At 42.2% G+C, this 17,414-nt stretch overlaps 3 protein-coding genes across 6 annotated transcripts; 1 reads left to right on the forward strand and 2 right to left on the reverse strand.

Annotated features, from left to right (window-relative positions):
* Positions 1-431: 431 nt before the first annotated feature.
* On the reverse strand, positions 432-2,019 carry LOC102714361 (protein kintoun-like). The gene is made up of 2 exons (XM_040522595.1): positions 1,826-2,019; positions 432-1,280 (listed from the first exon to the last, which is right to left on the reverse strand). Exons 1-2 carry the CDS (start codon positions 1,926-1,928, stop codon positions 640-642), a joined length of 744 nt encoding a protein of 247 aa, XP_040378529.1. The 5' UTR covers positions 1,929-2,019; the 3' UTR covers positions 432-639.
* A 1,462-nt stretch (positions 2,020-3,481) lies between these two features.
* Positions 3,482-6,947, reverse strand: LOC102714633 (protein NEOXANTHIN-DEFICIENT 1). Of its 3 annotated transcripts, none has more exons than XM_015835816.2 (10): positions 6,878-6,947; positions 6,554-6,735; positions 6,308-6,455; positions 6,172-6,218; positions 5,529-5,583; positions 5,393-5,431; positions 5,096-5,267; positions 4,671-4,728; positions 4,341-4,397; positions 3,484-4,149 (listed from the first exon to the last, which is right to left on the reverse strand). In XM_015835816.2, exons 2-10 carry the CDS (start codon positions 6,646-6,648, stop codon positions 3,897-3,899), a joined length of 924 nt encoding a protein of 307 aa, XP_015691302.1. In that variant the 5' UTR covers positions 6,649-6,735; positions 6,878-6,947; the 3' UTR covers positions 3,484-3,896. The 3 variants fall into 3 exon arrangements, with proteins under 3 accessions (XP_006651055.1, XP_015691302.1, XP_015691303.1); XM_015835817.2 differs by having other exon boundaries at positions 3,485-4,149; positions 6,554-6,742; XM_006650992.3 differs by lacking the exon at positions 6,878-6,947 and having other exon boundaries at positions 3,482-4,149; positions 6,308-6,654.
* A 3,483-nt stretch (positions 6,948-10,430) lies between these two features.
* Positions 10,431-15,358, forward strand: LOC102714905. Of its 2 annotated transcripts, XM_040522441.1 has the most exons (11): positions 10,431-10,591; positions 11,360-11,594; positions 11,680-11,787; positions 11,863-12,032; positions 12,856-12,989; positions 13,246-13,417; positions 13,546-14,098; positions 14,218-14,330; positions 14,440-14,683; positions 14,801-15,039; positions 15,108-15,358. In XM_040522441.1, exons 1-10 carry the CDS (start codon positions 10,467-10,469, stop codon positions 15,017-15,019), a joined length of 2,073 nt encoding a protein of 690 aa, XP_040378375.1. In that variant the 5' UTR covers positions 10,431-10,466; the 3' UTR covers positions 15,020-15,039; positions 15,108-15,358. The 2 variants fall into 2 exon arrangements, with proteins under 2 accessions (XP_040378375.1, XP_015689768.2); XM_015834282.2 differs by having other exon boundaries at positions 14,801-15,358.
* Positions 15,359-17,414: the final 2,056 nt, after the last annotated feature.

A 17,414-nucleotide genomic window follows, 5' to 3' on the forward strand; every position in this document is an offset into this window, starting at 1 on the left:
ATAAATCTTTCTAGTTGTTTGTACTCATATTACCTATTTTATTTATACTCATTTAATACATGTAAACTCGAATCTAAGATTTTTAAACTCATGTTTACGCTACAAAATTTATTAAATTTAACTGAAATTTGGTGGGATGGTTTATTATGTACAAGACCAACTTGATACAAACTTTGATCCATCTCTAAATACGAGACCTACATTTGTCTCTTGTTCTATTAATTAGGCTATCTATGGATAACCTATTCACACAATGAGCACATCATGAATTGATCCTATTAAACTATAGGTTCATGAACTTAATAAAAATGCTTAGTTTAATCTATATACTAACCATTATCCTTACTTATATATGATCATCCACTCTTCAATTAGAGAAGCCGTAGCCCATAGCATCAACAGGTGAGCCTGACTTTTTGGATGATCCCTTGTAGATGCTGCAATCGATTGCAAATTTACTCTTCAATTAATTCGCTCGCACATAACATTTACATTGACATTTTTCACACGTATTCCGAAAGGAAACGTTGGCAATTGGCATCAGTCACCATCTGTACAAGGTACTATCGTTCAACGACGTGTAAGCTACGTGCGGCTTTCGAAACTTACACGTCGTTCTGGCGGCGCACGCACACATGATTACTGGTCGGAGAAGCCGAAGAGCTGCACGCCGCCGTCCGCCGGCGCCGGCTGATCAGCCGACGGATCCATCAGCCTGTACTTGGCGTAGAATCCAGCTGCGGCAAGCAAGGCCAGCACGACGGCGAGGAGCACCGGCCACGGCGTCTTCCTCCTCAGGCTGGCGCCCGAGACGGTGGTGGCTGCAGGCTCGTCGGACGCATCCTCCCTGCCGCCATCGTCGCCGCCGTCGTCGTGGCCTGTGTGCTTATATTCTTCTCTTTCTTCCTCGTCCTGCTCTTCGGTCGGTGCAGCAGCGGTTTGCTGCGCGGCGGCGGCGGCGGCGCCATGGCCGGGGCCGGCGGGCGCGGTGGCTCCCTGGCCGTTGCTGCCGGCGCCGGCGCGCGTTTTCGCGCCTGGTGCGGCGGCGGGCGCGGGCGTGGGCTTGGGCGGCTCCTCCGGCGACAGCTTGGGCATGATGACGTGGAGGACGCGGTCCTTGGACTCGAACCTGGCGCGGACGTCGCCGGCGTTGCAGTCCTCCGGGACCTGGAACTCCTTGTAGAAGCGGCTCCACTGGTTGCCGGAGACCTGCCGCTCGCCGCTGATCCGCAGCCTCCCGTGGTTGTCGATCTGCACCCTCAGCTGCTCCTTCTTGAACCCTGCATGCGCCAAATGGCACAAATTGGTCATCGTCTCGCTTATGTTGGTTATAAACCGTAAGGCTTATCAACGAGGAAAAAAATTACAGTAAAACTTTCACACGTGAATATATAACTATTTAAAAGCGAATACTAAAAATAATTATGATAAACGGTACCTGTTTGGTTTCTTAGAGTTAAAAAATCAAACGACATATTTATAAAATAGTTTGTGAATAAAGTTTTTATAGCGATCTAAAAAAATAAACTTTAATAAAAAAACTCTAAATCTAAGTTTAAAATTTAAATTTTTAGCTTATAAATATAAACAGAAACGAAAAGATTAAGTTGAAAATATTCAAATCTAGCTGCGGCTTATAAGCTTTGAGACTAAACAAAAAAGATAAAAAAAATTAATCAACTAAAAAATGATAGTTCAAAATATAGTCGCGAGCATAAACACAGTGGCGCAAAACATAAATTGCATAATGACACAGTGGCACAAAGCATAGATTGCATTGCATGATAACATAATCGAATTAAGTAGAGGAATGTATCACGCGTACCTTTCCCGGAGAGGTCGATCTGGAGGACCTTCTTGTCGGCCTTCTCGACCAGCTTGTGCGGCGGCACGAAGTCGGCGTAGGTGCGCGGCCCGGCGGCGGCCATGGCTGGCTGGCTGGTGGTGATCACTGATCTCAGCCCAGGTGCTCAGCAACTCAGGCGAGCTACTATCATGTATATATCGATCAGTTTCAGGTTAATTGGTCGAGTTGATTTTGAGGGGGAAGCTGATGTTCGTGAGCATATATACTGGTAGTAGCAGGAGGAGGATTCAGGGTTGATTGGAGTGCAACGCAGGAGGAGGAATTGCTTCCGGCGTCCGCAAGAGAAGCAGGTGGACGTGAAGCTAGCTTGCTTGCTTGCTTAATTTAATTGGTTGCGCTCACTCGGTGATATACCTTTTCTTGCCTTCGCGAACGCATACAGATCTTGTTTGTCCTTCTCCTACAAGAAATCTGAACCGTGCTGTTACTTGTTCTCATGCTGGATCCGTTTCATATCTTAAGATTTTTTAGCCTTGTCTAAATTCATCAATTTATAAATATATAATTTATATATACGTCTAAATTCATTAGCATCTATATATAAATCTAAAAGAGACTAAAAAGTTTTACATTATAAAACGGAGAGAGTAGTTCCAACTGTCTATAGAAGATAAAATTGGAAACTTTTATCTCAAAAAAATTGGAACTTTAATTAAAAACTTATTTTTAAATTTGTTTTTGTGTTTCTTTCCTCGTGCTTTATTTTACGTTTTTCTTTTTAGATCATTGTGGAGACCTACATAAAAGTTTAGCACAAATTATTTATCGTTTAAAACCATTGTTTTATTTTTCTTTTAAAAAGTAAAAAGTGAAACGATGGTAGCCGAAGTTACAAGCAGAGCAGATGGTATCTCTCTAGGTTTCAGTTTTCACACCCGAGAGAAGATTTTCTACGTACAGGATTGCCACCAGGGTAAAAAGTGATATTTTTTTATTAAATGCACCTTTTAATATTTATTTTTAAAAATAAATTATTTAGATACTTTATTTGCTAATGTGTATTTTTATGAATACTTTATATGACAGTGCCCTTCCAATGTGGCATGTGTAAGATATTAGGTTAAAGAACGACCGTCACCAATTCATACTACCACCAGAAATCCAGAATTAGTCTTTTACTTTTTTATCTCTCACATTGCTTGCATGGAGCGCTTATATTATTCTCCTGATTTTTCATTAGAATATCCACGACCGGACTCAAGCGCGACATAGGCGTAAAAATGCGCAGATTCGCTGCATCAATAAAAGGTCTTGACTCATTTATTATTTCTTTAATTTGATTGTTCATGCCGCAGTTGCTGTTCATGTTTGGCCATAGATTTTTCTACTCTTCATTTTTCATGTCTTTTCAGCTCCAATGCTTGCATCCAGGATATGTTCGTTCAATCTACCAGGCATAGACGTAAGTCATTTTTTGTGTTTGTCCGTTTCTTTTCATCTTATATATTTTCCTTAGAGTTGTAGTGTTGCTAACATATATAAGTGTTCATATACAGACATCAATGTGAATTTCAGCTGCTGATAATTCCCTGACAAGTTTGGGAACTTAAGCTTTTCTTCTTCCGAGAAATTTTCTAAAGTTTTTTTTTCTGCGTGAGACATAACTGCAACTGTTATACAACCATATCGACATATCTATTTCCAAATTACACCAACTATCAACAATTTTCAATTCATTGAGTACTTTGCATGTTCAATACAAATTTTCTTGCATCATTGAACACAAACAAAACTAAAGATATGATACACACCGCATATATATCGGAAAAAAAAAAGGAAAGGAGATGATAAACCCCAACTAGGAACAAAAAGAACTCATCAAACAACCAGATCAAACTTGGTCAAAACCCTTTGTTTGTGAACCACGGGACATTAAAAGCATTTTCCCATCCCTCCCTGAGTAGGTACCATGAGACAGATACATTCTAGCAATCAAAAGGTATTAAACTTTACATAGAAAACAGTGGTAACTCCTAATACCTTCTCAAGGATGGTAAAATTGCTCGGGACATTATAGTCCCCATAATATTCAAGTACTGGAGTACCTGACTTCTTTCTTATTGGAGCATGGAACGACAACTTTTGGAGCATCAACTTGCATCTGCAGAGAGTTGAACTCCAAAGCCAAGATAGGCTTAGATAACAAGACCAGAACGACCTGTTCTTGCGCATCTGGTTCAGCTAGTAAGCCCGAGTGTTTGCTACTGATCTTGCCATCGTAACACTCCTGCGGTTCAGGAGTTCTCGATCTCCAAATCTTGGCAGGCCTCACCGGGCGCACTCTGCACAACACAAAAAATATGTTTAGGAAGGCGATTGCAAGGTAAAGACTAGAAATCTAGAACAACGACTGTGTATTTGCTCTGGTAGAATGCGACAATTGTTAAAAACTTTCAGTGCTTAGACATGGATGGACCACAGTGGTACAAAATGTGTGTTTCAGGATGTTTAGAGATGTTAGGTATGTCATCACCTGCCCTCTACTTGGCAAGAGTACTTCAGAAGATCAGGATGGTCCTCTATCTGTCCACTGAAATTCACAGTGCATGCCATGTTCAGTTTCGAGCTATTCAATAAAGATCATTTTTTCCATCCTTGAAGAGATGTCACAACCAAATTTTATATAGAAAACAGTGGTATCTCCTTAAGGATGGTAAAATTGCTCTTTAATAAAAGATCTCTACTTTCATAAGCTTTTCTAAGTTCTTGGAAAATAACACCACATATGGATACTTCATAGAGTGGAGGCTCTGGTAGTTTTCTTTTGGAAAACATGGATACCTCCACTTCCTTTTTACCTAACCTGAAGCTTGGAAGTGACATTCTGATTGTTGGACCCATCCACTTGTGTCTATGCAACCCTGTTCACACTTTCACATGATTAGATAGTGAAATAAAGCATTGAATCAACAAGCGAAGGTTTAGTAACTTCCATTTTTGAGACACATAATGTTAGGAAGTTGCTATCATGAAGACACGTTGGAAGTCCACATGATATCCATTAGACATTTAGACCTCAGTAATGAAGAATGGAGTCATTTGATGAATTATACTATGAAGTAGGCTTACTAATATGCGATTTGGTTTTAGCTTCAAAGGAGATGGGAACTCTGAAACCCAGGCAGCTGAGCTAAAGGAGAGTAAGATTTTAACAGATATTTCAGTGGAAAGACCTTAGAAAACATCATGCATCGTTGATGCATTAAAAGCATTTGACTTCCAACTCACCAGTAAGTGGTACACTAATGTTGCATAAATGCCTTGTAGACGAACCCTTAGTCTCTGAGATCTCTACCTCATGGCCATTCCCATGCTTGGAGACAACCGAGCACATCCCAAGCAAGCTCAGGAAGCTGCTTGATTTCACCACCGGTTTATCTCTAAGCGCAGCAGCTTCAATCTATCGCATTTGAACAATGTTCAAGAGATATAAGAAGTTGTAGACAATAAGCATCATAAGTAGTCTGAATACTCTTGCACAGTTGCACCCCTACAACAACCATCCAGGCATCCTTTCCCAAGTACCTGCGAGAATGTAGCAACATGGCTTGGGAGCCCTACTTCCTGCAGGAATGAGAATGGCACTCCTCATCAAGGTAATTGTATAAATGCAATTGCAAAGAGCATCACAAACAAACAGCAGATGCTATTCTGGTGGCACCTTGCGACCGTGTCGGCAGGCTTCGGCGCTGTTCACCAGCACTCTAGCAGCCCACCTGCAAATGAGTGTTCAGAGTTCAGACCAAACCAACAGAAGACACATCTACACAAACTTTCGATCAAAGAACTAGGCACCATCACATCACACCCGTCTCAAGCATCAAACAAACTCATCTTAGGCATCCCTGGGACTGGAAATTGGAAATCTGAAACAAAATTCAGAAAGGTACTAACAAGTTTGCAAAATCTAATCATTTTACTGTTTGAATAACCCACATTCCCCACATGCACATATTCCTCTCCACTGAATAAAAATGAGATTTTTTTTTTCTCTGTAGAGCAGCTCAGAGTCACCAGCAACTTGGCCGTACCATACGGAGCAAATACAGGAGAATCATGCAAACACCCAATAATTAAAGTGAGCGGCAAAAGGGGAGAGAAAGAAAAAACGCATATGCGAAGCCTGTACTCAAGTACAACCAACACTAATCAAGTAGGTGTTTTTTATTAGCTTTTGCAGTGATTCGAACCTGTCACAATGCAAAGCTCGGTTTTTCCTAATCCAACTTGTTCCAAGAAACCCCCCAATCAGGCAAGGCAATCACTAGTGGTTGGACTCGAGGAGATTAAACTAGGCAACTCACGCGCAAGATGTCGGCGGGTTCCACACGATGCCGGCGATCACCACGAGCTGCAAGGGGCAAGAGATTAATCCGATCAAGAAACGGAGGGAGAGGGAGAGGCCGAGCTGGGGCCAGGATCGCCGGAGAAGACGCGCACCTCGTCGAACTTGCCGGCGGGGCTGTCGTCGTAGCGTGCGAGGAACATGCCGCCGAGGGTGTAGCCGAAGGCCTCCACGAGGCGGAGCTCCTTGGGCACGAACGCCCGCGCCGTCGCCGCCTTCACCAAATGCAGCTGGTACAATGCGCTGCCATGCCAAGAACGAACCCGAACCAACGAATCAAAACAGCCCAAGAGGAGACGCGGGGGATCGAGATCGAGATCGAGATCGAGATAGAGCCCTGCCTGCCCCTGAACACCCATGGCGGCCCATGCCCGTACCCTGCACCTCCAGCTGCAACAGGGCTCCGCCCCTCCTCTCTCCCACTGCCTCCCTCCATGGACGGAGCTGAAGAAGCCTCAAGCTCCCAATGGCTATACACTGCCTCTGCTACCTCTCCAAGAATACAGCTACCACTCACCACCAACTACAAGCTGAAGAGGGTCAAAGCTAGTAGAATTTTTTTTACAACAAATGCAAGGAAGGAGATGGAGATGGGGAAGAGATTAGAAGCAGAAGAAGCAAGGGGCGAGGGGAGGGAAGGGGGTGATGAATGGTGATGCACTCACTGATGCTGGGATGCAGAGGATGAGGAAGCGTGGGAGTTGTTTAACAAGTTTTCTTTGTGATGGTTTGTTTGTGCAATGGGGTACCAAACCTTATCCAGTGTAGTATAGAGGGCGCTAGTGCTGTGGAGGAGTGGCCGCGGGAGCAGACGGCGACATGTGGTGGGGGGGAAGCGAGCCGAGGTGGCGCGCTGCACGTGCGCACGTGCGAACCAACCCCGACGAGATCACCGGGCCATGGATGCGGACGCGGCCGACGCCCGACGGGCAGAGAGCGGCGGCGGCCGGCGAGCCGGAGACGGAGCCGCCGGGAGTGGGCGGCCGGAAGCACCTCTCTCTCCGTCGCCAACCACGTGCTCCGCCAATGCTCCCTGTGCGTATTTTTATACACTCGCGCTAATTAATCACTCCTGTAGCCGATTTCTCCGTCGTTAAAAGCGTGTTTGGTTAGGCTGGCCTCAATGAGTGGGTGCAACGAACTGTTGTTTGGTAGCCTGCATGTCTTTCACAACCAGGCTCCACTCGTGCAAAATAAGCCCCCCAGCAAGGCCCGTGAGAAACGCAGTGAGCGAGCTTCGTTCTCGGGCCTGGCTCCGCGAATGCAGGTGTGACGCAAGCGCTGGCACGCGGATGCAGAGATTCTCCGATCGACGACGAGCTCGAGCCCCTACTCCGTCGCTGGTCGCGCCGCTCGACGCCGTCGGTGACCATCGCAGCCGCTCGCCAGATCCACCGCCGGCGGCTCTCCTCACTGCCCCATCGTTGGTCGCGTTGGTCGACGCCGTCGGTGAATACTGCTAGTGCTTGACGCCATCGGTGACCGCCATGGCGATGTTGCTGTCGGCTCCTCATCCCCCCCCCCCCCCCCCCTTTTTTTCTTTTTCTTTTCCACTTTTTTCCTTTTCCAATGATTTTATTTCCCTTTTCCACTTACTTTAGGTACATATATATTTAGGGCGTGGACAGCTACACAAAACACTATACAGTAGGAATTTTTTTATTAATTGGTCATGTTAACCGAAAAATTGTATATTTACCATTTCCTATGACGTACGCAATCAACCAAACAAAATCTTCTCTCTACCGTATCTCTCAACCATAAAACCAAACACAATCTCTGGTTAGCCAAGCTAACCTCATACAAACAACCAAACAACTGCATAAGTACCTACACAGCCAGGCCACATTCAGCCTGGATGGGAGAGATGGGACATGCTGGGATGATGCGAGCAACCAAACACACCCTAAGCGTCGTAACGACCGTGCATATGTTTGCGCTGACGAAGGGGCGGCTTTTTTTATGGTATATTTGTAAACGAAATAAAATTTTCGAATAAAATTTTTATATATGTATTCTTGACGATATAAAAGTCAATGTTAGAAAATAAATTTCAGTAAAAAAATCTAAAATTAACCTCAATATTTAAGATTAAAAATTTAAAATTTGGCTTATAAACGTAATCAGAAGCCCTTAAAGTATGAGGGTGAAAAATAAGGTCAGGAGCAATACAGTGCAGAAACTGTTTATCGCCAATTCGAAAGAGGCCGGCCATTAATTGCTTTTCTTGGTGCAGTAACATGCTTTGATCTCGAACATAATATTGGTATGAAACAGGATAGCGGCGGAGCCAGGACGAAAATTTACCTATGGTGAACTTAATACTACTAAAGGGGTGTTTAGTTGGGAAAAAATTTAGATGTCACGTCAAAAATTTGACCAGATGACTTTTTGGACACAAATGAAAAAATGAATTTCACGGCTCGCCTAAAAACAAATTTCATTAGCGCACGTGGATTACTGTAACACTTATGGCTAAGGCTCAAAAGATTCATCTCATGATTTCTCACATAACTGTGCAATTAGTTTTTCGTTTTATCTGTGTTTAATGATCTATTTAGATGTCCAAAGATTCGATATGATGTTTTAGGAGAAATTTTTTTGAAACTAAACAAGGCTTAAGTTCTAATTTGTATATAATAACTACACATGTAAAATAAAATGAAGCTATAACGCATTAACTTATAAATCAGTATACAATGGTACTCCATATGAATCACAATAGTTATAAATCATTTTCCGTGCGATATACAACACTGAGTATGACGAGGAGGTTTGCCGATGGCCAGGTATGACGGCCGCTATACCTCGCTATACTGGTGGCTCCGCCACTGAAACAGGAGCATGGATCGCTCAAGTTATTGGGTGAATTTTCTGTCAATCAAGCTGAATTATGGGTGTGCTAAGTATTTGATTTGGAGTAAGCATATCAAGATAATATTGTCGCATAAATCTCGTTGCCCTGCTATTGTTGTCGTGCCATGCTAGGCATGTTTAAATTGGGCACCATCCGATCGTCCTGTCCTAATCTGATCCGAAAAAGCAAAAGCCTAGCCTAGCCTGACTATGTACCGGATCCGATAGTAATGGGCCTAGGTATTGAAGACCAAAAGCCCCCAAAACCCTAAAATTTATAGAAACCTCGAGAAAGCATGAAAAAACCTAGCCGGGGAAAGCTTAGGGTTCAGGTCGAGCCCAGGCCTTAATTTTCTATGGAGCGTTGGGCTCGAGCCAAGCTAGGGCCTGTTTTCCTTTTACAACTTTTTTTAGGCTTGGCCCGCCACAGGTTTGAACATGCGAATGCCACACTCGTAGGATTAGTCTAGCAAGAAAAAAAGTCTTGCTAACATACCATTACATGACAGTGTTATATGCCAATGATGTTACAAATAGAAGATTTTGGAAATAAGTTTTGGCAATGTTATGTTCAAAAGTGAATATTAGAAAAAGGTATTTAATTAAGAAATTTCGGCAAGAAGATGCTCCACGAAACGCCGTCTTGAAACTTTTCAAGTCATCTCATCTCCCTTGGGCCTTGGGCCTTGGGCCGTTAGCCCGGCCACACTTACCAAGTCAAAGTAAACCCCACTGAGAGGAGTACAATAGTACGATATAAGGCCGCTACAATCATATTGTAAAGATATAATATAAGAGGGGAGAGGGAAGAGGAGTAAGCTACTAATTAATTTAGAATTAATAGCCAGCTGCAACACGGATTTCAATACACAATGTGTGTATGACATATAGGATATGGTGGTATTTTTTTCGGTATCTATTGTATGAGTTGGCTATTAGATTGACACTATTGAACTTGTTCTGAGGCAGCGGCAGGTCCAGAGAAAAATATTAGGAGGGGCTGGACGAGAGAAAATTGTTTTTAGCCTATCCTTCTTTATAGCAATACTAAAAATTTTGTTGCGGAGACTAAAGATTCTTTATAGCCATACTAAAAATTTTATTACGGGACTGAGGAGGGGGCTACGGAAATGCTCTGAGGAAATGCCACTGCTCTGAGGAAATGCTCTGGAAGAGTGGCCGCGGGAGCAGACGGCGACACGTGGGGGACGGAAGCGAGCCGAGGTGGCGCGCTGCATGGGCTCATGCACGCACACCCACGCCCACGCACGCACGCGCGAACCAACCAACCAACCAGCGAGAGTTATCCCAGCCGGCTCCCAGTTCAGTTCCCCGTCCACTCGCCACACCACACCACACCACACCACCCAACTCCAACCCCGGCGAGATCACCGGGCCATGGACGCGGACGCGGCCGACGGGCAGAGAGCGGCGGCGGCCGGCGGCGAGCCGGAGCCGCCGGGAGTGGGCGGCCGGAAGCACCTCTCCTCCGTCACCAACCACGTGCTCCGCCAATGCTCCCTGTGCGTATTTCTATACACTCGCGCTAATCAGTCAATCCCTGTCGACGCCGATTTCTCTCCGTCGGTAATCGTCGTAGCAAAGCAAACCGTGCGTATGTTTGCCGACGAAAATGAGGCCAGGATCAGTATGGTGCAGAACTGTTTACTGCCAATTCGAAAGAGGACGCCGGCCAATTAATTGCCCTCCTTGTTGCAGTAACCATGCTTTGATCTCGAACATAATATTTGTATGAAACTGGAGCATGAATCGCTCAAGTTATTGGGTGGAAAGTTTTCTGGCAATCAAGCTGAATTATGGCTGTGCTATTTATGTCTGAGTATTTGATTTGCCCACATATATAAACACTTCCAGATTAACCATCTCAATGCGTCGGTGCTCTGCAGTAACTGGTTCTGTACTTGTTACAAATTTCTAGTTTTCCTGTCCTTATAAAACAATTTGAAATTTTGAATTATTTATAAGCATGTAGTAGTGCTAGTTATTTTTTAATAAAATTATCTCAGACGCTATCCTGTAGTGAAATTATAATCCACTCTTTCTGTCTTTCTCTTTCATCCTTTTGCTTGGTGTGCAATGGCATTACGACCCACTCCTACCATATTGTCAGTTAGCTTGCAGAAAGAAAAAAATCGCATGTTTTTAAATAGTACACCAAAGATCACATGCATATATGCATTTAGCACATCTCAAATTAATCTGTCAATGCATATCACTATCGAGTGTCCTGACTCAGATGGTAGAGTAACAAATATGTTCATGGTGTACAGAACACTGGGCAGAGGGGTTGATGAACTGGTTTCAGACTTTGAGCTGGGTTTGAAGACAGCTGCAGTGGATAACTATTCAAGAAGACTTGTTGAGTTTTGTAGCCTTCAGGCACTGCAAATTATTACTTCTGTCGATATTGGAGACAAGATCCATGATGGGTCGTTCAGTCGGTTCACGTTTGATATGATGCTGGCTTGGGAGACCCCCACTCCTTCAGATCAGCAAGTTACCATGGTTTGTAATTTTATATATTTATGTGAAACTCCATGTTTGTCTTCTGAAATCTGAATTAAATTGACCAATGTGACAAACATTACAGGAGAGCATAGCTAAAGAAAGAGAAGATAGGAAGGAACCTCTTCAAGCAAATGAAGCCGTGATGGGTGATGAGACCTCACTGTTCTATTCAGATATGATGCCTCTTCTTGTATGTCAACACATAGCTGATTAAATGCCTTTTTGTAATTTTCTCCAAACTATTGATCGGTCAACAATGTTTTAGGTGAATGAAGAACCGACTGTTGGAGAGGATACATATGTGTGGTTTGGCTCTGTATTCCCTTTGGCATGTGATGTTATCAATGCTCGATTCACCTTTGAAGCCCTGACTGCGACAACAGCTAATAGGCTTCATTATCCTGCTTATGACAAATTCCTGAAGGAAATGGATAAGTATGCAACCACTTCACAGTTAGAACTAATAGTCTAGATTAAGTACCCCCACTATTTCATATTATGTCACTTTAGTTTTATCTTAAGTCAAACATTTTTAAGATTGATCAAGTTTATAGAAACATTTCATAATATTTTCAATAAAAAACTATGACAATATATCTAAAGATGGGTTTGATAAAACTAATTTAGTATTAGTATATTTTTACATAAATTTAATCAAACTTAAAAGAGCTCTGACTTATGATAAACCACAGACCCAAAGTGACTTGTAGGAGGGAGTAGAATAGTAGGAAACGACACTTCATACCTTAAATCCTTACGAGAAACAATTGATATTCGTTCAATGTCATGGCACTTTTCACCCTTTACCATTACTACCTATAGGCAGAGGATACAAAGCCTTCCCTCTATCATTAATGCCTAAAGTAAGAGGATACAAACCCCTTTTGGCAATAATGGCAGAGGGTGAATATTGATGTGACATTGGATGAATATCAGTTGTTCATTGTAGGATGGGTGAGTCTAGATCTCTTGCTACGGTGATTTTAATATCTACAATGATTTGCTACCGAGATGCACAATGCACTCACTATAGAACTCTGTCATGACCATTTATTGCACGCCACTGTGCTCCTCTACCATTTAGAGGATACAAAACCCTTTCCCAACCGATTGTCTTGTTTAGTTTTTTAACTAACTGGTGGGAGAACTACCAATTATTATATTAACGAAGCGGGAGAAAAAGATACAAATATACCGCGCGAGCACCACAGTATCACACCCTGCTGGATGTCATAACATTGAAATGGCTTGTCTTTAGGTCTTCTGATTTCTTGAGAAAGGTGTCAGCTCCAACAGGAACTGATCTTGCTGAAGATGAATTCATCTTGCACATGGAGGGGACAGCAGGAACACAAAGGGTAGTGCGGCACATTGGAACCACAAGTTGGCCAGGTCACCAATCTGTGTTTATTCTTTCTGATTTCTTGAGGGGAAGCAGTTTTTTAGCATACGGGTGTATATACACCCGTTGCTTGCATGTCATCTAAATAGTCATCAGAAATTATGAAAAAATTTAACAAGATAGTTTAGTATGAGTTATATCACTCCACCAACATGCAAGTTTAAATTCAACTTCTACATTGATGCTTTGGTGCATAACATTTACATGTGATTATGTGAATTGACACATTGGTTGTATACTATACAGGTAGGCTGATTCTGACAAACAAGGCATTGTACTTTGAGGCTTCCGGGAAAATTTCATACGAACCTGCTTTGAAAGTTGAACTTTCAGGCAGTGAAATGGAGAAACATGTTAAAACTACTTCAACTGGTCCTTTTGGTGCACCATTGTTTGATAAAGGCATCGAATTTGAACTGTGAGTTCCATCTTGCATTTCTCCCTTTTGTATTCATATGAACAACTTACACGGCTCAATTTTCTTATTATAATTATAACTGTATTCCTATTGCAAAGATTATTGACAGTAAACATTCATTTATACAGACCAGAACCTTTGGTGCTGGAGTTTCCTGAGATGACCAGCTCAATAAGGCGCGATATGTGGCTTACCCTAATAAGGGAAGTAATCTTCCTTCACCGTTTCATATCAATGTACAACATAGACTCCCCTATTCACAAATGGGAGTTACATTCAAGAATCATATTGGGGGTGATAAGGCTTCACGCTGCGAGAGAGATGCTGCGGATGTCGCCACCACCTCCTTCTAGCTTCCTAGTATTCTCTCTATATGAGGAGCTACCTAAAGGTGATTTTGTGCTTGAACAACTAGCGAATAATCTGAAGGAGACGTCAACCATAACTCCACTCAGTGCCTCCCATGTGTTCAAGGGTTTAAGCAAGTCAAATCGAGCAGCTTTAATTGCAGAGATAGCAATAGAGCATGACAAGGACTCGAGTAGCCACGAGGAACCCTTGGCATCCCTCGAGAACACTATCGGTCAAGTAAGAGATGAGGCTAGGGAAGTCACCGTCGCTAACGCTGCTATCGAAGGAATGAAGGAGGAAGGTATCACTGATAGCCTTCTTGTATTGGTGGTATGGACATTTCTTTCATGTGTTTGTTTTGGTGTTTTACATAATCAGTCATTTCCATTTCAGCCATGTACTGTTTCAATCAAAATTCGATTCAACGGTTCTGATTATTTTTTATGCAGGGGTTAGTAAGCCCCATCAGCAAATTGCTTCCAGTGATCCAAAAGATAACCTCATGGGAAAGACCACTTGTGACCATCGGTGTCCTTGCCATGATTGTGTTAACCATATACAAGTGAGATTTTTTTCACCTCATTTAAATTGTGAACATGTCATATATTTTACTCTGGGAAATGAGCAAGGAGCATAAGATACACATTCCTCTTCTTTTTTAACTGATGCAGAGAGTGGGTCGGCTTTGTGTTAGCGGCATCCCTGATACTGGCAGCAGGCTTAATGATCTGGGCTAGAAAAAGAAAAATCGGTGCACTATGCTCAGAGGTGATCATTGATACTTCCTCCGACAAGACAACGATGCAAAGCTTAGTGGAAGCACAACAGAGCCTGAGAAAGGTGCACGACTACATCAAGACAACCAATGTTGTGATCCTCAGGCTATCGTCGATCGTGCTAGCGAGGTCACCAAAGGTATTATATATCATCAATTTCGCACTTCCACATCGCATTCACCGATCACCGATCTTCCATCAGGCAGGCTAATGTGTTCTTCATATGATCTGGATAACTTTTGTGTTGTCTCTGCAGCACACCGAGACGGTGGTATGGATGCTGACGGCGCTGGCGGTGGCGCTGGCCGTGATCCCGTTCAAATTCGTCCTGATTGCGCTGGTGGCCGGCGGCTTCATCTCGAACACGAGGATGGCGAGGGCCATGTCGAACCCGCAGGGCAGCCGGCGGTGGAGGGAGTGGTGGGAGAGCATACCTGCCGTTCCAGTTCGTGCGGTCGACGGGAGTGATCTGTGAAAGTGCTCGAGGAAATGACGGTAAGAAGATCCCAACCTGGGTATTGTGCAGCTATAAGCTTCAGTTTCATGTATGTTTTTTTGTTCAGAAACGTGTGTTCCATACTGCCATCCTTTTTCGTTATAAACACCTGAAAAATGGGAGAGCACGATACATGGAATGGAACACTTTGTTGGATGTTGTTTGTTTAAGAGAGAATTCTGCCAATGTGAGTTGATAAATAAAGGAGTCGTATAGTGTGGTGGTGTAGAGTGTTTGGCAGTGCCCTGTGGATCTGGAAGAACATATTGGCAGTGGAAATTACTACTATAATTCAGAGATATTTATTTCTCTTGGATCTCTCAGCTCAAGCTAATAAATTTGGTGTTTGTTCTGAATTTTTCGCTCTTCAGATCTTTCGAACCAAATCACCATCTGAACTAGAACTACCAACCAGTCAACCACGCAAATTGACAATTCCCCATTAGGGCATCGGTGATTAACTGATTATGCCTTATCATATAATTCAGAGACAAATTGAAAGATAAATTTAAACCTGGATCAATGTGCTTTTCGAGTACTGTTACTGCGTCAGATTAACAGCTCAAAAAGTTATTAAAACAGCTAGCCCTGCAGAACCCCATCTGTAGCTGGGCAAGGAGAGAGAAATGGAGCTCACGCCCTCACCTGCAAAGGCTTTAGGGCTTCAAGCGTGACGAGCTCGCGCCAGCCACGGCGTTTCACCTCGCCGCACAATACGGGCCTCGTCGTTCGCCGCCGTGTTTGCCGCTATGCCATGGCGGCGGCGGCGGCTTCGCTCTGCAGGCCTTCGTAACACATGGCCTGTTTGGATTTAATTACGGATTTTAAACTTTCACGGGCAATCTTATCAAGTTCTAAAATAACGTGTTCCGTGTAAATCTTTTTGGGTAAAATATGCTCGTTGGATATTTTTTATGTAAGATTTTTACTCTGCACTATAGTATTTAATTTAATTGTATACCTCAAACAACTATTAAAAATCAGATAATCATGTCATATCAAATATCTTAAAGACGGCGTTTGTTTTCTATATAAGATTTTGGATTTTGGCGAGTACACTTCTCAAACTTTAAAACAGTAAAAAATTATATATATATATATATATATAATCTCATTTGACCAATTTAAAGTAATATTTTTACTTTATAGTAACTAATCTAGTCATTTAACCCCACATAACTATTACAAAATTAAAATAATCCTTTAGTTATCTCCAATACCATTGTAGAATTCGAAAACCTGTTTGCTAGCTTCCATAAGAGCTAAGAGCATCTCAACAACTCATTTATCCCATCTTCTATCCTGAAAATAGAGAATGAAGACTACAAATTAAGCTTCAACAGAACGGCTATTCTATCATCTATTTTTAGATGTCATCCATATTATAAGAGAGAACTTTCATATTTAGATGATCTCTAAGATATAGAGGATGTCATATATGGATGATCTAGTGGAGTACAAAGGGATACGAAGAAAGAAACTAGTTTAGATGATCATCCAAATAAAGATATGGATGACCAAATTTAGGTGAGCTGTTAGAGATGCTCTTAGAGCATCCCCAACAGCTCATCCATCCCATCCTCCATCCTAGAAATAGAGGATGAAGAGTAAAAGTTGAGCTCCAGCAGATCATCTATCTCATCATCTATTTTTGGATGTCATCCATATTAGGAGAGAGAAACTCTATATTTAGATGTTCTCTCTCCAATCCTCCAAATAGATATAGATGATGCCATATATAGATGATCTGCTGGAGTACAAAGGGATATGAAGGATAAAAGTGTTTTAGATGATCATCCAAGATATGGATGACCAAATTTAGATGAGCTGTTGGGGATGCTCTAAGGGGCTGTTCACTACGACGAAACGATGCATAAATCAACCCCATCAATTTTGGGGCTGTCAAATTTCGATACTTCCCTATTTTTCAAGGTAAGATTTTTTTATATTTTTAAGATTTATACGTTACTAATGCATCTAGACATATATACAAAACATATATATTTATTAATGAACGGATCTTATAAGGCTACAAGAACTTACTATATCAAACGAAAAGATAATTATTAAATGTTAATATTTGGTAAGGTTGAAACCATGAAAACATGAAATGTGTGGGTTGCCAAGTTTTTGTGAGGAAGATTTAAATTACAAATGGTGGTGAGGGCAATTTTAGGTATCATTTAGATTGGTACTCCCTCCGTTTCATAATATAAAATGTTTTATTTTTTTCTTGTAATGTTTGACCATTTATCTTATTTAAAAAATTATGAAAATATCATTTATTTTGCTTGTTACTTACTTTATTATAAAAAAAATTTTAAGTATGACTCGTCAGTTTATATTTATACTAAATTTTTAATAAAACGAATGA

The sequence above is a fragment of the Oryza brachyantha genome, chromosome 3 (assembly GCF_000231095.2).
Source record: "Oryza brachyantha chromosome 3, ObraRS2, whole genome shotgun sequence".
NCBI lineage: Eukaryota > Viridiplantae > Streptophyta > Magnoliopsida > Poales > Poaceae > Oryza > Oryza brachyantha.